General features: G+C 52.8%; 1 protein-coding gene across 5 annotated transcripts in view; it reads left to right on the top strand.

Moving 5' to 3' along the window:
- IDE (insulin degrading enzyme) overlaps positions 1–19,937 on the top strand; it is a 206,533-nt gene that overhangs the window by 34,139 nt on the left and 152,457 nt on the right. For all 5 annotated transcript variants that reach the window (XM_075348567.1, XM_075348566.1, XM_075348564.1 and 2 more), the window contains exons 3-4: positions 1,861–2,068; positions 14,842–15,011. In XM_075348567.1, the coding sequence (XP_075204682.1) occupies positions 1,861–2,068; positions 14,842–15,011 (378 nt within the window). The remainder of the gene's footprint in view (positions 1–1,860; positions 2,069–14,841; positions 15,012–19,937) is intronic.

Below are 19,937 nucleotides of genomic sequence, written 5' to 3'. Positions count from 1 at the left end.
AACATTAGCCTTATAATATGTAAAAGATGATTTATTTTTTTTTTTAATGCAGATTTCGGGACCTATTCCACCCCAAAAACAGTGAAAATGCCCCTATAAATTACAATATGTCTACCAGTCATTAAAATGGGCAGATACTCTTTGCTGTTTATAGGGCCATGGGTTTTATCGTGGGTTCTCTCCTGTGAAAGTAGATTCCACCAGGAAACCATGGTCGGTATACACATGCAAATTTTCCCTGTTCACCAGTCTGCACACAAATTAGCCCTATGCAAACTGCAAGTCCATTGCAGAAATAAGAAGTGGATGCCACCGAAAGTACACGTCCGTTGTAACTTTGGTGGCCGTACAGCAGTATTCTAGATTACTCCACATGGAATGTTTCCGGTCTGTTCCCTTGAAGATGCTCAATCTACTGAGTAGCTGTAAGGAGACACTTGGTGACCTAGCTCGGTTGCTTTATTTTTGCTTTAGATATATTTGCTTGCACTGTGAACATGCCCTTTTAAAATATTGTATGTGCACAAAAGCTTAATCTCTGCCTGTCACAAACCACCGGGGGGGTCACTCAGAAATCCCCCGCGCTGGCTACCAGTACGTCACAATCGGGGGGTAACAAGTGGGGGTCACCCCTCCTTTATACCTCCCGACCGACAGACAGAGCACGTGACGCGCTCTCTAGCGCCCCTCTTATAGTCAGGCCAATTATGGAATTGCCCGACAATAAGCAAGGAGGCCGCTATACTACTTATGCCGATTATTGAAGGGTCCCCGGTGAGAGTAAGGTATATATTCCCCCGACCTCCGCGGGCGGAATATATAAAATCTCCCCGAATCTCACTGGCCTCCCCACAATAATCCTTGGCACAATTCGCTGCCACCAACCGATTTACGGTAACTATTAGCCGAACACACAGACGTGGGATTCAAGATCGAGATAACAGAACAGCCCAAGATTAATTATATAATTTAATCAGCCTAAAGCACACTAGAAACTACAATATATACAATAGGGAATCTACAGAATATACATATGTCAGAGTACAGTTACAGATAAAGCATGGTTTACAAACAGGCATACACAGTTCCAGCAGTTACCTTGTTGCGTCTGGCCACAGGGGGGCGCTGTAGACCAGGTTTCCAGGAACTCCCTCACAGGTCTTTCCCAACCAGGCCCCCGAGCAGAAGAACCCTGGAAAATGGCCGAAGTAGGGTTATCAACCTGGGCAGATCCAGGTCCCCTCCTACCTTCGTGACCTCACAGGGAGCACTGCTCCACCCCTGGCTTGAGTTATGGACAATATCCCAACATGGAATATGGGCCATAACTTTGCCTGGGAGCGTCGTAGGCGGACGCCAATGCTCTCATTGTGACAGCTATGAATTTAGCCACAGAACGAGGGGACTCATGACCTGTCTGCCAGTTCCCCATTGGCTGATATCACGCCTGGGGCATTTCCCAATGTCCTGCTCCCATAAAAAGGGGGTGCCGGCATCGTCCACATGCGGAGACACCATTTTTATGGTTGCCATATTTATCGGAAATATGGCTTGCGAGATATGAACCATTTTTTACTGGAGTCGTTCTGTCTGGCTATTTCCATAGCCTTGCTAATTAGATAGCAGCTCCTACTACAGGGTGACGGCAGGGAGTCATCCTGTGTCCTTTGTTCCTAAAGCCACCTAATTTCCATATCACAGGACATGGCCATGGGATTTGTTGCTAAACCAGTTGTGTGAAGGAAAGGGGGGGTGACACCAGGAGAGGGCTTCCTGACATACTTGAATATCATGATTTATCGTCATATCTCCGGATTTACCTCACACTGCCCACTATGCATCTGTTTTTTTTCCTGGCAGGATCCCTGTCCGATCCACACAACATATCAGGACTTGCCCACTTTTGCGAGCATATGCTTTTCTTGGGCACGAAAAAATACCCTAAAGAGAATGAGTACAGCCAGTTTCTCAGTGAACACGCGGGGAGCTCCAACGCCTTCACCAGTGGAGAACATACCAACTATTACTTTGATGTGTCCCATGAACACCTAGAGGGAGCACTGGACAGGTAAAGGCCATATGATGTATTATCAATGACAAACCAGTTGTGAACCATTACTTTTATTTATATATTAATTTCCAAATAACATGGGGTACTTCACCTCTTAAGGACTAGGCAATTTTTTTTTTTTTCATCCTTTTTTCTTTATCGTTCCTATGGGAGACCCAGACCATGGGTGTTTAGCTTCTGCCTCCGGAGGATACACAAAGTACTACACTTAAAAGTGTAGCTCCTCCCTCTGAGCTTATACACCCCCTGGAGAACCAGATCTAGCCAGTTTATCGCTTTGTGTTCAGGAGGCATACATCCACACATGCATTCTCATCTGAATTTTGATTTTTGGAAAGAGTTTGAAGAAAAGCGGGTCCAAGTCTGGACTCCCGGCATGTCCCTTCTCACCCCACTGTGTCGGCGGTGTTGTTAAGGTTGATTCCAAGGCTGGAGCCTTACATGCCGTGCTCCTTCACCATCCCTCCTGGGCTCTGGCTTGAAGTGGGAGCCAGCACGGTCTCCATGCCTGGCAGGAGTCCGGTCTCCATCCACAGCCCCTTGAGGATCCTGTTGGACTGGAGCACTCATCCCCAGGGACCTGGCCCTGCGTCTCAGCAGCTAAGTACCTGAGACGTTTGTGTTGGGGGTCCCGGTTCTTTATTGTATGGGGAGAGTATGCTGTATATGATTATTTTGCCTTTTCCGGCGGGTTCTCTAGCTTTTGCCTGAGAACCGCGCCAAGGGTGCCTGCTTGTCGGCCTCGCCGCTTAAATTTAGGCCCCGGCTTCGCCGGAGGCCTAGTTTCGTTTTCCTGCCCTCGCATGTCACTCATGCAGAGGGACAGGCTCGGCTCCTCCCGGCGGCCGTTCTACACAGGGGAGGGACACTCCCCACTGCTGGGGCGTCCCTCCTCCCCTGCAGGTCTCTATAGCCCTCCAGTTCCCGCTCTCCTATAGGAACGCCCCCTAGTCCCGCCCCCTCTCCTTGCTCCGGCGGCCATTTCTCACTCAGAGTTCACTCTGCTCTGAGACATTCTGCACTCTGCATCTCTGCTGAGGTGCTGTGCACTGGGGGACCGGGCTTCGGGATCTGGAGGGCACACAACACCGCGCCCAGCGGTCTGGTAAGCCACAGCCGGTCTCCGGTTGTGGACCTCTGTATATTCTCCCTGGGGTTCATTCTCTGCAAAGCCCCCACTCCAGCAGCATGTCTCACACAAGGAGCAAGGCTCCAAAGCTTTATTCTGTATGCACTGCATGTAAGCTCCTGCTGCCTGAGCCAAGCACTTATCCACACTGTGATGGTTGCTCTAACTTGGCGGTGCCACAGCCTGGAGTCTCACCCCCAGTGGTCTCTCAGGCTGCTGCTGCACCTGTGGCTGAACCCCCGGCCTGTGTAGAGTCCTTTTCTAGGTCCATATCCCAGTCATTTGCTTAGTCCATGGGACTTTTGTCCAGGACTTTGATGAATATGCATGAGCCCTTTCACAGGGTGCCTCTAATACTCTTGACAGAGGACTCCTATCCTCTGACCTCCGTCCATCGGAGCTCACGGAGGATTCATCATCTGATCCCAGACCCCGTCCTTCTAAGAGAAGGCGCAGGGTTTCCTCCCCCTCCCCATCCCACGGCTCTGTCTCAAGAGCTGACTCGCAAGATGAGGAGGATGCCCTCACTGGGGGCTCGGAGGCTATGTATCCCATCGATTTCTCTGAGGGTGACTCAGATCTTAGTGACTTGATTGCTTCTATTAATTCTGTGCTGGATCTCAATCCGCCAGTGTCAGAGGAGCAACTCTCTTTGGCAGAAAAACATCAGTTTACCTCGCCTAAGAGAGTGAAGAGTGTGTTCTTTAACCACTCCAGTTTTCAGACCGCTGTGACAAAGCCCAGGGCCTGCCCTGACAAACGCTTTCCAAAGCGTGGTTCTGATGACCGGTTTCCATTTCCACCTGAGGTGGTCAAGGAGTGGTCTCACTCCCCAAAGGTAGACCCTCCGGTGTCTAGGCTCTCAGCCCGGACCGTTGTGTCGGTGGCTGACGGCACCTCACTTAAGGATTCCACTGACCGTGAGATTGACCTTTTGGCCAAATCTGTGTGTGAAGCTGCGGGGGCCGCGTTTTCCCCGACTTTTGCAGCAGTGTGGGCTCTCAAAGCCATTTCTGCTTCTCTAGAGGAGATGCATTCCCTCACCAAGGAATCTATGCCTGAGATGGTTACCTTAACCTCTCAGGCTTCAGCTTTTTCATCTTATGCCATGTCTGCAATGCTAGAGGCTGCTCACCGCACTGCGGTGACTTCAGCTAATTCTCTTGTTATCCGCAGGATTTTGTGGCTTCGAGAGTGGAAGGCAGATTCTTCTTCCAAGAAGTTTCTTGCTGGGCTCCCTTTTGCTGGTTCACGGCTGTTTGGTGAACAGCTGGATGAAATCATTAAAGAAGCTACTGGCGGGAAGAGTACTTCCATGCCACAAACCAAGACCAGGAAACCCGCCCAGGGTAGGAATCAATCGAGGTTTCGTTCCTTTCGTTCCTCCAACTGGTCATCCTCTAAGCCTTCCGCCTCGTCCGCTAACTCAGCCAAGGATCAGAAGTCCAACTGGCGCACAAAAGCGCGTCCGCAGAAGTCCGGAGGAGGTTCTGCCACTTAGGCAGCCTCCTCATGACTCTCGGCCCGCTCCAGCCACGTCCTCAGTCGGTGGCAGGCTCTCCCACTTTGGCGACGCTTGGTTAAAGCAAGTCTCCGATCAGTGGGTGAGAGACATCATATCTCACGGTTACAGGATAGAATTCTCTTCCAGCCCGCCAAACAGATTTTTTCTCTCAACTCCCCCCTGCTCCAAGGCCGCCGCCTTCTCGCAGGCCGTGGCATCCTTGCAGGCAAACTGTGTGATTGTACCAGTTCCTGCTCGAGAACGGTTCAGAGGTTTTTACTCAAACCTCTTCCTAGTTCCAAAAAAGGACGGTACCTTCCGGCCCATCCTGGATCTCAAGCTTCTCAACAAGCATGTCCGGGTGCGGCATTTTCGCATGGAGTCTCTGCGATCAGTCATTGCCTCTATGACCCAAGGGGATTTCCTGGCGTCCTTCGACATCAGAGATGCCTATCTGCATGTGCCAATCGCAGTGTCACACTAGCGTTGGTTACGTTTTGCGATGGGAGAGGATCATTTCCAATTCGTGGCTCTCCCCTTCGGGTTAGCCACGGCCCCTCGGGTATTCACCAAGGTCATGGCGGCAGTGATTGCGGTCCTGCACCTCCAGGGGTTGGCAGTGCTTCCTTATCTGGACAACCTTCTGGTCAAGGCTCCATCCAGCGCAGACTGTCAGCGGAGTGTCTCGCTCACTCTCGCCACTCTAGCCCAATTCGGGTGGCTTGTCAATCTTCCCAAGTCCACCCTGACTCCTACCCAGAGTCTCACGTACCTAGGGATGCAGTTCGAGACTTTGCCGGCACTTGTGAAGTTCCCCTTAGTCAAACAGCAGTCTCTCCGGCTAGCGGTGCGCTCTCTCCTGCGGCCCCGCCGTTATACCCTCAGGCGCCTGATGCAGGTGCTGGGTCAAATGGTGGTGTCCATGGAGGCGGTTCCCTTTGCCCAGTTCCATCTGTGCCCCCTGCAGCTGGACATTCTCCGCTGTTGGGGCAAGCGGCCTTCCTCCTTACACAGGTTAGTGGCTCTGTCGCCACGGACCAGGAGCTCTGTTCAGTGGTGGCTTCGACACCCCCCCCCCCCCCTCTCCCTGTCCCAAGGGCGCTCCTTTCTGACTCCGTCCTGGGTGATCCTCACCACGGATGCCAGTCTATCCGGCTGGGGAGCGGTATATCTCCACCACAGAGCACAGGGCACTTGGACTCCGTCCGAGTCAGCCCTTTCAATCAATGTGCTGGAAACCAGAGCTGTGCTTCTAGCTCTCCTAGCCTTTCACCACCTGTTGGCGGGCAGGCACATTCGAGTCCAGTTAGACAACGCGACAGCGGTTGCCTACATCAATCACCAAGGCGGGACACGCAGCCGCCTGGCAATGTTTGAGGTCCAACGCATTCTTCAATGGGCGGAGGACTCAATGTCCACCATATCCGCAGTCCACATCCCTGGCGTAGAAAACTGGGAGGCAGATTATCTCAGCCGTCAATCCGTGGACTGTGGCGAGTGGTCCCTGCACCCGGCAGTGTTTCAGTCAATCTGCCGCAAGTTGGGCACTCCGGACGTGGACCTAATGGCATCCCGTCTCAACAACAAGGTTCCGGTTTACGTGGCTCGCTCCCACGATCCTCAGGCCTTCGCCGCGGACGCTCTGGTTCAGGATTGGTCCCAGTTTCGTCCGTCCTACGTGTTTCCCCCTCTAGCTCTCTTGCCCAGAGTCCTGCGCAAGATCAGAATGGAGGGCCGTCGAGTCATCCTCATTGCACCGGACTGGCCCAGGCGAGCTTGGTATCCGGACCTGCTCCAACTGTCCGTAGAGATGCCGTGGCATCTTCCGGATCGTCCAGACCTGCTCTCGCAAGGTCCGTTTTTCCGCCCGAATTCTGCGGCACTCAAATTGACGGCGTGGCTTTTGAGTCCTGGATTTTGACGGCTTCTGGTATTCCTCCTGAAGTCATCTCCACTATGACTCGGGCCCGTAAGTCTTCCTCCGTCAAGATCTATCACAGGACTTGGAAAATTTTCCTGTCCTGGTGTCGCTCTTCCGGCCATCCTCCTTGGCCATTCTCGTTGCCGACCCTTCTGTCTTTTCTACAGTCCGGTCTGCAGCTAGGACTGTCCGTCAACTCTCTCAAGGGACAAGTCTCAGCTCTATCAGTGCTGTTCCAGCGGCGTCTCGCCCGGCTGGCTCAGGTCCGCACCTTCATGCAAGGCGCGTCTCACATCATTCCGCCTTATTGGTGGCCCTTGGATCCCTGGGACCTTAACTTGGTTCTCACGGTATTGCAGAACCCCCTTTTGAGGCCCTTAAAGAGGTTTCTTTGTATCGTCTTTCTCAAAGGGTGGCCTTTCTAGTTGCCATAACTTCTCTCAGGAGATTCTCTGATTTGGCAGCGCTCTCCTCGGAGTCGCCTTTTTTGGTTTTTCACCAAGACAAGGTAGTTCTCCGTCCTACTCCGGACTTTCTTCCTAAGGTGGTCTCTCCCTTCCACCTTAACCAGGACATTTTCCTTGCCTTCCTTCTGTCCGGCCCCTGTTCATCGCTTGGAGAAAGCGCTGCATTCTCTGGATCTGGTGCGTGCTCTCCGGATTTATGTGTCACGCACCGCTGCGCTTAGGCGGTGCACCTCTCAAGCTTTTCAAAGCACACTCGACCAGAGCTGTCGGTGCCTCTTGGGCTTTTAGGCACCAGGCTACGGCTCAACAAGTCTGTCAGGCTGCCACTTGGACTAGCCTGCATACCTTTTCGAAGCACTACCAAGTGCATGCTCATGCTTCGGCAGATGCGAGCTTGGGCAGACGCATCCTTCAGGCGGCTGTCGCCCACTTGTGAAGTTAGGCTCCGCCTACTTCTTCGTTTTTTCTGTTTATTCCCACCCAGGGACAGCTTTGGAACGTCCCATGGCCTGGGTCTCCCATAGGAACGATAAAGAAAAAGAGAATTTTGTTTACTTACCGTAAATTCTTTTTCTTATAGTTCCGTTTTGGGAGACCCAGCTCCCTCCCTGTTGCCTGTTGGCAATTTTCTTGTTCCGCGTGTTATCACCGGCTGTTGTCGTGGACAGAGTCTCCGGTTGTTCCGGTTCTTGCTCGGTTCTACTTGTGGGTGGCTATTCTCCTTCAGCTTTTGCACTAAACTGGCTAGGACTGGCTACGAGGGGGTGTATAAGCTCAGAGGGAGGAGCTACACTTTTGAGTGTAGTACTTTGTTTGTCCTCCGGAGGCAGAAGCTAAACACCCATGGTCTGGGTCTCCCAATACGGAACTATAAGAAAAAAGAATTTACGGTAAGTAAACAAAATTCTCTTTTTTTCGAAGAGCCATAACTTTTTCTTTTTCTTCATCGTTCCTTATGGGAGACCCAGACTATGGGTGTATAGCTTCTGCCTCCGGAGGACACACAAAGTACTACACTCAAACGAGTAGCTCCTCCCTCCTAGCATATACACCCCCTGGTAGCCAGTCCTAGCCAGTTTCAATGCTTTGTGTTCAGGAGGTCACACACACACACACATGCATTCTCTGATTTTTGATTTTTTTGGATTTAAAAGATTTGGAAGAAAAGCGGGTCCAGTCTGGACTCCCGGCATGTCCCTTCTCACCCCACTGTGTCGGCGGTGCTGTTAAGGTTGATTTTCCAAGGCTGGAGCCTTCACATGCCGCGCTCCTTCACCATCCCCTGGGGCTCTGGCTTGAAGTGGGAGCCATCACGGTTCTCACTGCTTTGCAGGAGACCGGTCTCCATCCGCAGCCCTTTCAGGATTCTGCCGGACGGAGCGCTCACCTCCCAGGGACCTGGCACCTGCGTCTCACAAGCTAAGTACTGAGACGTTTTTACCACAGAAAGTGGTCTTTCCAGGGGTCCCTTGTACTTTATTTATTGGGGAGAGTGTGTTATCTGACTGTGTTAACATTTCCGGCCGGTTCTCCAGTTTTCACTGGAGAACCGCGCCGATGGTGCCTGCACGCTGGCCGCATGTTTAAATCTAGGCCCCGGCTTCGCCTGAGGCCTAGTTTCGGTTTTCACTGCCCCTGCATGTCAGTCATGCAGAGGGACAGTGCGGCTCCGCCCAGCGGCTGTTCAGCACAGGGAACGGACACTCCTCACTGAGGAAGGATTCCCTCCCCTGTCTACCTCATTTGCCCGCTCTCAGAGTAGGCCCCGCCCCCTCTCCTCGCTCCGGTCGCCATTTTCTCAGCGTTCTCAGTGTCTGCATAGGCACAGAGATTCCACATTGTGACAAATGGGGGCCTGGGCTGGGGGTCTGGAGGGCACAGAAGTGTATGTTAAACGGTCTGGCAAGCCACAACCTCCGGTTGTGCAGCTGCTTATATTCTCTGTTTATATACTCTGCTGGGGGTCATTCTGGACAGAGCCCCCACTTCTGCAGCATGTCTCACATCAGAGCAAGGCTGCAAGGCTGTTCTTAATATGCACTGCATGTAGACTCGTACTGCCTGTACCGAGCACATAAAAACAGTGGTCCCTCAGCCTGGAGGCTCATCAGTGGTCCCTCCAGCTGCTCCGACTCCGGTGGCTGAACCCCCGGTTTGGGTAGAATCCGCTCTTCCAGGGGACAGCGGTCCCGGACTCTGCTGAGCATGCATTAGCCCCCTTCTCAGGGCGCTTCTGCTGCTACGGCTCGCTCAGCAAAGCTCACATGGTCTCAGACCCCGTCCTCCTAAAACGGAGACGCAGGGTCCCCTGTCCTTCCCCGTCCCGCAGCTCTGATTCACGAGCTGACTCTCTTGACGGGGAGGATGTCTTACTAGGGGCTCGGACACTACTTCATGTACCATTGATCTGTCCGAAGGTGATGCAGATGCTAATGATTTGATTACGTCCATTATATTTGTACTGGACCTCCATCCGCCTGTATCAGGGGAGCATCCCCCTCTGGCAGAAAGGCATAAATATACCTTAAAGAGAACAAGGAGTGTGTTCCTTAACCACTCCAGTTTTCAGCCCACTGTGACCAAGCCCAGAGCTTGTCCTGACAGACGCTCCCAAAGCGTGGTTCTGATGACGGTTTCCCCCTTCCACCAGAGGTGGTCAAGGAGTGGGCTCATTCACCAAGGGTGGTCCCTCCGGTGTCTAGACTTTCAGCCCGGATAGTTGTATCAGTGGCTGAAGGCACCGCTCTATGGATCCCACTGTACATTAATTCTGTACTGGACCTCAATCCGCCAGAGTTTACCTTGCCTAAGAGAACGAGGAGTGTGTTCCTTAACCGCTCCAGTTTTCAGGCCACTGACCAAGCCCAGGGTCTGCTCTGACAAACGCTTCCCAAAGCGTGGTTCTGATGACAGTTTTCCCTTTCCACCAGTGGTGGTCAATGAGTGGGCTCATTCACCAAAGGTGGCTCAGCCCGGACCGTTGTATCAGTGGCTGATGGCTCCTCACTTAAGGTTTTGCTGTCCGCCAGGTTGTCCTTCTGGCCAAATCTGTATGGAGGCGGCAGGGGCCTCGTTCTCCTCAGCTTTTGCAGCAGTGCGGGCTTTCAAAGCCATCTCTGCTTCTCTAGAGGAGATGCATTCCCTCACAGGGACTCTATGCCCGAAATGGTTGCCTTAACTTCCAGACTTCAGTCTTTTCATCCTATGCCATGTCTGCCATGCTGGAGACTCTCACCGCACTGCGGTGGCCTCGGCTAATTTCCTCGCTATCCGCAGGCTCCTGTGGCTTCGGAAGTGGAAGGCAGATGCTTCTAAAGAAGTTCCTTGCTGTGCTCCCCTTTGCAGGGACCAGACTATTCGGGAACAACTGTATGAAATTATTAAGGAAGCTCTTGGCGGGAAGAGTTCTTCCATGCCACAAACCTAAACCAGAAACCTGTCCAGGGCAGGAATCAGTCGAGGTTTCATTCTTTTCGTTCCTCCATCTGATCGTTCTCTAAGCCCTCGGCCTCGTCCACTAGCTCAGCCAAGGATCGTAAACCCAAATGGCGCACGAAGCCGCATCCTCAGAGGACCGCAGGAGATGCTGCCACTAAGTCAGCCTCCTCCTGGCTATCTGGTCACGCCAGCAACGTCCTTGGTCGGTGGCAGGCTCTCCCACTTTGGCGACGTATGGTTTTAACACGTCTCCGATCAGTGGATGCGGGATTCCATCTCCCACGGCTACAGGATAGAATTCTATCCAGCCCGCCAAACAGATTTTTTCTGTCAACTCCCCCCTGCTCCAAGGCCGCCGCCTTCTCACAGGCCATGGCATTCTTGCAGGCCAATGGAGTAATTGTACCGGTTCCCGACTGGGAACGGTTCTGAGATTTCTGCTTAAATCTATTCCTAGTCCCCGAAGAGGGCGGTGCCTTCCGACCTGGATCTCAAGCTTCTCAAGCATGTTCAGGTGCGGCATTTTCGCATGGAGTCTCGGCGATCAATCAATGACCCAAGGAGATTCCCTAGCATCCATCGACATCAGAGATGCCAATCTGCATGTGCCAATCGCAGTTTCACACCAGCGTTGGCTAAGTTTTGCAATCGGAGTGGTCCAATTCGTGGCTCTTCCCTTGGGGTTAGCCACGGCCCCTCGAGTATTCTCAAGGTCGGGACAGCTGTGATTGTGGTCCTGCACCTCTAGGGGTTGGCAGTGATCCTTTTGCCCTGGACGGCCTTCTAGTCTGGCCTTCATCCAGTGCACACTGTTAGTGGAGTGCCTCGCTCACTCTCACCACTCTAACCAATTCGGGTGGCTTGTCATTCTGTCCAAGTCCACTCTAACTTCTTCGACCCAGAAGTTCACGTATCCAGGGACGCAATTCGAGACTCTCTCGGCACTTGTGAAGCGGCCCTTAGTCAAACAGCAGTCCCTCCGCTGGCGGTCGACGTCGTTCCATCAGGCACCTAATACAGGTGCTGGATCAGATGGTGGCGTCAATAGAAGCGATTCCCTTGCCCAGTTCCACCTGCGTCCTCTGCGGCTGGATATTTTCCGCTGTTGGAACAAGCGGACTTCCTCCTTCCACGGGGTGGTGGCTTCGCCACAGACCAGGGGCTCGTTTCAGTGGTGGCTTTGGCCCCTCTGTCTCAGGGACGCTCCTTCCTGGCCCCGTCCCGGGTGATCCTCACCAGGCAGCTATTCTATCCGGCTGGGGAGCAGTATATCTCCACCATGGAGCGCAGGGCACTTGGACTCTGTCCGAATCAGCCCTCTGGATCAATGTGCTGGAAATCAGAGCTGTGTTTCTAGCTCTCTAAGCCTTTCACCATCTGTTGGCGGCCAGGCACATTCGAGTCCAGTCAGACAACGCGACAGCGTTTGCCTACATCAACCTCCAGGGCGGGACACTCAGCGGCCTGGCAATGTTGGAGGCTCAACGCATTCTTCAGTGGATGAAGGACTCCTAGTCCACCATATCCGCAGCCCACATCCCAGACGTGGAAAACTGTGAGGCAGATTATCTCAGCCGTCCAACCGTGGTCCACGATCCTCAGGTTTTTGCGGCAGACGCACTGGTTCAAGTTTGGTCCCAGCTTCGTCTGTCTTACGTGTTTCTCCCTCTAGCTCTTGCCCAGAGTCCTGCGCAAGATCAGTAAGGAGGGCCGTCGGGTCATTCTCATACTCCAGACTGACCCAGGCAAGCTTGGTACCCTGACCTGCTCCATCTGTCCGTAGAGTTGCCATGGCATCTTCCGGACCGTCCAGACCTTCTCTCAAAAGGTCCGTTTTTCCGCCAGAATTCTGCGGCTCTCAGATTGACGGCGTGGCTCTCGAGTCCTGGATCTTGACGACTTCTGGTATCCCTCCTGAAGTCATCTCCACTATGATTCGAGCTCCGAAGTGTCCTTTGGCCTTTTGGCCTTGCCGACCCTCCTGTCCCTTCTACAGTCCGGTCTACAGCTAGGACTATCCCTCAATTCCCTTAAGGGACAGGTCTCGGCTCTGTCAGTGTTGTGCCAGCGGCGTATCGCCCGGCTGGCTCAGGTGCGCTTCTTCATGCAAGGCGCATCTCACATCATTCCGCCTTACCGTCGGCCTTTGGAGCCCTGGGACCTTAATCCGGTCCTCACGGCTTCCGGAAACCCCCCTTTGAGCCTCTTAGGGAGGTTTCTTTGTTTCGTCTTTAACAGAAAGTGGTCTTTCTAGTGGCCATAATTTCCGTCAAGAGAGTCTGTTTTGGCTGCACTCTCTTCGGAGTCACCCCCTTTTTTGGTTTTTCATCAAGACAAGGTGGTTCTCCGTCCGACTCCGGACTTTCTCCCTAAGGTGGTTGCTGCTTCCACCTTAACCGGGGCATTTTCCCTGCCTTCCTTTTGTCCGGCTCCTGTTCATCGCTTTGAAAAAGCGTTGCATATCCTGGATCTGGTGCGGGCGCTCCGGATCTATGTGTCTCGCACCGCTGTTCTTAGGCGGTGCACCTCTCTTTTGTGCTGACCAGTGGTCAGCGTAAGGGCCTCTCTGCATCTAAGCCGACCCTGGCTCGTTGGATTAGGTCGGCCATTTCCGATGCCTACCAGTGTACTCAAGTGCCTCCCCCGCCGGGGATCAAGGCACACTTGACCAGAGCTGTCGGTGCCTCTTGGGATTTCAGGCACCAGGCTACGGCTCAGCAGGTCTGTCAGACTGCCACTTGGATTAGTCTGCATACCTTTTCGAAGCACTACCCAGTGCATGCTCATGCTTCGGCAGATGCGGGCTTGGGCAGACGCATCCTTCAGGAGGCTGTCGCCCATTTGTGAAGTTAGGTTTCGCCTACTTCTCAGTTTTTCTGTTTATTCCCACCCATGGACTGCTTTAGAACGTCCCATGGTCTGGGTCTCCCATAAGGAACGATGAAGAAAAAGAGAATTTTGTTACTTACCGTAAATTCTTTTTCTTATAGTTCCGACATGGGAGACCCAGCACCCTCCCTATTGCCTGTTGGCAGGTTTCTTGTTCCGTGTGTTTTCACCGGCTGTTGTTGTTGTAGACAGAGGTTCCGGTTGTTCCGGGTTTTACTCTGTCTCTACTTGTGGGTGGATGTCCTCCTTCAGCTTTTGCACTAAACTGGCTAGGACTGGCTACCAGGGGGTGTATATGCTAGGAGGGAGGAGCTACACGTTTGAGTGTAGTACTTTGTGTCTCCTCCGGACGCAGAAGCTATACACCCATGGTCTGGGTCTCCCATGTCGGAACTATAAGAAAAAGAATTTACGATAACAAAATTCTTTTTTTTTTATTTATTTATTTATTTTTTTTTTATATATATATTTTTATTTTGATCAGTCAATTACACACTCGATACCAAAATCTGTTTTTGGTTTTTTGGTTTTTTGGTTTTTTTTTTTTTTTTTTTTTTTTTTTTGGTTTTGTATAAATTAATCCCTTAATGATCGCGGACGGTAATATTATATCCTAGCGGTCCAGTGTTAATCCCCACGAGCTGCTTCAAGCAGCCTGCAGCGATCAGCACACGTCAGATGATTTGTACAGCTGACATGCATGCCTTCCAGTCACGAGTGGAATCTCGTTCCGCCCGTGCCTTTTTAACCCCTTAAATGGCGCTGTCAAGATGTGACCACGCCATGTTAATGGCAATAGCAGTAGATCTGCTCTCACAGGCAGATACCGGAAGTCACATGATGTGATCACATGGCTCCGGTGGTTGTCATGGTAGCACAGGATCATGTAATGACTCCTGTAGCTCACACGATTCAGGTCCTGAAAGAAACAGCTGAGTACTGGCTGTTACAAGAGATGATCATTTCTCCCGGTTTGAGCTATGCTGCTCTGATCGGGAGAAAGGAATGAGCGATCAGACATCCTTCTAGCCCCCTAGAGATACTAGTAAAATAAAAAAAAAAGTTTTAAAAAAAATAAAATAAAAAAAACAAAGTTCAAATCGCCCCCCTTTTTGCGCCATCGAAAATTAAAGGGTTAAAAAAAAAATACACACATTTGGTATCGTCACGATCTGAATCCCACCCCTGGGTACATAGTAATCCAAGCATGTAAATGGCACGATTACCGGTGGGTACATACCACCAGCACCTGCCACGACTGCAGGGTGACTTTTTAATAGGAGCAGGTTAGTGCTAGCTGTTCAGTAATGCCTGATGGCATTGTGTAGAGTCCATTAGGGAATATGCCATTTTCATAATATAATATATATCTATATGTCTTGTCTGATACAAGTTGAATAATCAGATTCTTATCTTTGTCAGGTTTTCCCAGTTTTTCTTAGGTCCTCTCTTTGACGAGAGCTGTAAAGATCGGGAAGTGAATGCAGTGGATTCGGAGCATGAAAAGAACCTGATGAATGACGCCTGGAGACTTTTCCAGCTGGAGAAAGCTACTGGAGACCCCGCACATCCCTTCCATAAGTTTGGAACAGGTGCGCAGTATGAGTTTTTCTAAGGAGCTGAATGATCTAACCGTTTGCACCAGAATTACAGCTTAAAACCATTTAGTAAAATTTTTTCTTTGTCGCTCCATTGGGAGACCCAGACAATTGGGTGTATAGCTTCTTCCTCCGGAGTCCACACAAAGTATTACACTTTAAAAAGTGTAACCCCTCCCCTCTGCCTATACACCCTCCCGTGGACCACTGGCTCCTCAGTTTTATGCTTTGTGTGGAAGGAGGCACACATCCACTCATGCATTCTCATACATAGTTATGACGGATGGAAGAAAAGAGGTCCCCCTATGGGGTCCCCGGCATGCTCCCTTCTCACCCCACTATGTCGGCAGTGTTGTTAAGGTTGAGGTACCCATTGCGGGTACAAAGGCTGGAGCCACATGCCGTCTCCTTCACCATCCCTTATGCAGCTCTGGGAGAAGTGGGAGCCTCACCGGTCATTCACCTGCTGAGACCGTGCTCCATCCGCAGTCCCTGGTGGAACCTGCTGGACCGGAGCGTTTTCAACCCCAGGGACCGGGCCCTGCACCTTCAAGGTACTCTGTGTCCCCATGGGGGGACGTTACGGGTAGAGAGGTCGCCTTTCTCCCCAGTAGCGACGTCCGTTGTTTTTTAATCGGACTTCCGCGCCGTCCGTGCCTGCTTGTCGGGCACGGCCTTAAATTTGGTCCCCGGCTTCATCGCGGCCTAGTCGCGAAAAATCCCGCCCCCGGGCCTGCTTGTCAGGGGGAAGGGCGGGATTACCGACAGTGGGCTGGAGCATCTTTGCATGCCTCCCCTGGACCACTATGGGGCCTCCAGATTCCCGCCTTTTGCCGGCGCCTCCCATGGCTCCACTCCCCCCTTGAGAGCTCCGGCGGCCATGTTTGGCATTCTGCCGGTGTATGCTGCAGCTGCACATCTCTACAGCTCTGGGGGACCCACGACAGGGAATCTGGAGGACACCAGCGGTTGGTAAGCCACACCGGTCACCCGGTGCTGGTTCCCCTAGGGTGCCGTGATTGTATGTATGTATGTATGTATGTATGTATGTATGTATGTATGGTATTGTATTCTTTCCCATATACCCTCAGTGGTCGCTCTCCTAAGGGACACTTATTGCTTACAGCATGTCGTCCACAAGGAGCAAAGCCCCTAAGGCACAGGTTTTTTCTTCATCGTTCCTTCCATGGGAGACCCAGACCATGGGTGTATAGCTACTGCCTCCGGAGGACACACAAAGTACTACACTCAAAACGTGTAGCTCCTCCCTCCGGGCTATATACACCCACTGGATGACAATCTAACCAGTTCAATGCTTTGTGTTTCAGGAGGTACACACACATGCATTCTCTGATATTTTTTTTTTCATTTTCATTTTGATTTTAAAGATTTGGAAGAAAAGCGGGTCCAGTCTGGACTCCCGGCATGTCCCTTCTCACCCCACTCTGTCGGCGGTGCTGTTAAGGTTGACTTTACAAGGCTGGAGCCTTCACATGCCGCGCTCCTTCACATCCTCTGAGAGGCTCTGTTTTGAAGTGGGAGCCGTCACGGTCCTCTCTGCTTGCAGGAGACCGGTCTCCATCCGCAGCCCTGTCTGGTTCCTGCTGGAAGGAGCGTTCACCCCCCCTCATGGACTGGCCCTGCGTCTCAAAAGCTAAGTATTGAGACGTTTTTCAGGGGTCCCGGGTACTTTTATTAGGGGGACAGTATGTGTTTTATCTTTACTGTAAATTCCGGCCGGTTCGGGGGGTTTCCCCTGAGAACCGCGCCGAAGGTGCCTGCTCGTCGGCCGCATGTTAAAATCTAGGCCCCGGCTTCAGTTTGGGCCTAGTTTCGGTTTCGGCCTCTCTGCATGTAATGCATAGCGTGGCGCCGCCCACCGGCCGGCCAGCAGAGGGGAGGACACTCCTTTCTGGGGAGATGTTCCCTCCCCTGTATCTCTCCCTGGCCCTCCGTTTTCCCGCTCTTGGGCTAATACCCGCCCCCCCTCCTCCTTCCAGCGCCATTTTCTCAGCGTTCTTACACTGGACGGCGCTGGATGCTGCAGCTGCTGCTGTTTAGGAAGGCTGACGCTTCACTGTGGGTCTGAGCTGTGGAATCCGGAGGGCACACAGAGAGCGGTCTGGTAAGCCACAACCTCTGGTTGTGGGCTTTTTATTATACACTCTCAGGGCATTCTACAGGAGTGTATTCTTGCTGCAGAGCTTCCACCTCAGCAGCATGTCTGTCACCCGAAGCAAGGCTGCAAACATGTACGCTATATGCACTGCATGTAAGCTCATTCTGCCAGAGCCAAGCACATACCCACATTGTGATGCCTGTGCTAATATGGTTGTGTCTCAGCCTGGAGCCTCCTCAGGGGTCCCTCCGGCTCCTCCGGCCCCGGTGGCTGGTCCCCCGGCTTGGGTAGCATCCTTTTCACAAGCTATTTCCCAGTCTTTTGCCGACTCCATGGGGCAGCTGTCCCGGACACTGCTGACCATGCATCAGCCCCCTTCTCAGGGTGCCTCTGCTGCTCCGAGCTCTGCAGAGCATGCCCTAGAACCCCGTCCCCCTAAACGGAGACGCAGGGACCCTTCTCCTTCCTCTTCCCACGGCTCTGATTCACGTGCCGAGGTGCAGGGCAAGGAGGATTCGTTTACTGTGGGCTCAGACGCTACCTCTATGTACCCCATTGACTTGTCTGAGGGTGATGCGGATGTTAGTGACTTGATTGCGTCCATTAACTCCGTACTGAACCTCAACCCACCAGAGTCAGAGGAACAAGCCTCTCTGGTAGAGATACACCAGTTTACCTCACCTAAGAGAGCTAGAAGTATGTTTTTTAACCACTCCAGCTTTCAGGCCACTTTTACCAAGCCCAGGGCCTGTCCTGACAAACGTTTTCCGAAGCGTAGTTCGGATGACCGTTTTCCTTTTCCACCAGAGGTGGTTAAGGAATGGGCCCAGTCCCCAAAGGTAGACCCTCCGGTGTCCAGAACGGAGATACATTCCCTCACCAGGGACTCTATTCCTGAGATGGATGCCTTAACTTCTCAAGCTTCGGCTTTTGCATCCTACGCCATGTCTGCCATCCTAGAGGCTTCTCACCGCACGGCGGTGGCCTCCGCTAACTCCCTCGCGATCCGCAGGATCTTGTGGCTTCGAGAGTGGAAAGCAGACGCTTCCTCTAAGTACCTTGCGAGTCTCCCTTTTGCTGGGTCCCGGCTGTTTGGGGAACAGCTGGATGACATAATTAAGGAAGCTACTGGCGGGAAGAGTACTTCCTTGCCACAAACTAAACCCAGGAAACCTGTCCAGGGCAGGAACCAATCGAGGTTTCGTTCCTTTCGTTCCTCTAACTGGTCATCCTCTAAGCCCTCGACCTCATCCACTACCGCAGCCAAGGATCGTAAACCCAACTGGCGCGCAAAGCCGCGTCCTCAAAAGACCGGAGGAGCCGCTGCCACTAAGGCAGCCTCCTCTTGACTATCTGGCTGCGCCAGCAACGTCCTTGGTCGGTGGCAGGCTCTCCCGCTTTGGCGACGTGTGGTTTCAACACGTCTCCGATCAGTGGGTGCGGGATATCATCTCCCACGGCTACAGGATAGAATTTTCTTCCAGCCCGCCAAACAGATTTTTTCTGTCCACCCCCCCCTGCTCCAAAGCCGCCGCCTTCTCTCAGGCCGTGGCATCCCTGCAGGCCAACGGTGTAATTGTTCCGGTTCCCGCCCGGGAACGGTTCAGAGGTTTTTACTCAAATCTCTTCCTAGTCCCCAAAAAGGACGGTTCCTTCCGGCCCATCCTGGATCTCAAGCTTCTCAACAAGCATGTTCAGGTGCGGCACTTTCGCATGGAATCTCTGAGATCGGTCATTGCCTCAATGACCCAAGGAGATTTTCTGGCATCCATCGACATCAGAGATGCCTATCTGCATGTGCCTATTGCGGTTTCACACCAGCGTTGGCTACGCTTTGCAATCGGAGAGGAACATTTCCAATTCGTGGCTCTCCCCTTCGGCTTAGCCACGGCCCCTCGAGTATTCACCAAGGTCATGGCAGCAGTGGTTGCGGTCCTGCACCTCCAGGGGTTGGCAGTGATTCCTTACCTGGACGACCTTCTAGTCAAGGCCTCATCCAGTGCAGACTGCCAGCGGAGTGTCTCTCTCACTCTCGCCACGCTCGTTCAGTTCGGGTGGCTTGTCAACCTGCCCAAGTCCACTCTGACCCCGACCCAGGTGCTTATGTACCTAGGGATGCAATTCGAGACTCTGCCGGCACTTGTCAAGTTGCCCTTAGTCAAACAGCAGTCCCTTCGTCTAGCGGTGCGCTCTCTGCTGAGGCACCACCGTCATTCCATCAGACACCTCATGCAGGTGCTGGGTCAGATGGTGGCGTCAATGGAAGCGGTTCCCTTTGCCCAGTTCCATCTGCGTCCCCTGCAGCTGGACATTCTCCGCTGTTGGGACAAGCAAATCTCTTCCTTGCACAGGCTGGTGGCTCTGTCGCCACAGACCAGGAGCTCCCTTCAGTGGTGGCTTCGGCCCCTCTCTCTGTCACAGGGACGCTCCTTCCTGACTCCGTCCTGGGTGATCCTCACCACGGATGCCAGCCTCTCCGGTTGGGGAGCAGTATTTCTCCATCACCGAGCACAGGGCACTTGGACTCCGTCCAAATCAGCCCTCTCGATCAATGTGCTGGAGATCAGAGCTGTGTTTCTAGCTCTCCTAGCCTTTCACCACCTGTTGGCGGGCAGGCACATTCGAGTTCAGTCGGACAACGCGACAGCGGTTGCCTAAATCAATCACCAGGGCGGGACTCACAGCCGTCTGGCGATGTTGGAGGTTCAGCGAATCCTCCAGTGGACGGAGGACTCAAAGTCCACCATATCTGCAGTCCACATCCCAGGCGTGGAAAACAGGGAGGCCGATTATCTCAGCCG

The sequence above is a fragment of the Anomaloglossus baeobatrachus genome, chromosome 5, assembly GCF_048569485.1.
Source record: "Anomaloglossus baeobatrachus isolate aAnoBae1 chromosome 5, aAnoBae1.hap1, whole genome shotgun sequence".
NCBI lineage: Eukaryota > Metazoa > Chordata > Amphibia > Anura > Aromobatidae > Anomaloglossus > Anomaloglossus baeobatrachus.
Note: the sequence above shows the minus strand (reverse complement) of the source record. Positions and strands in the feature narration are given on the sequence as shown.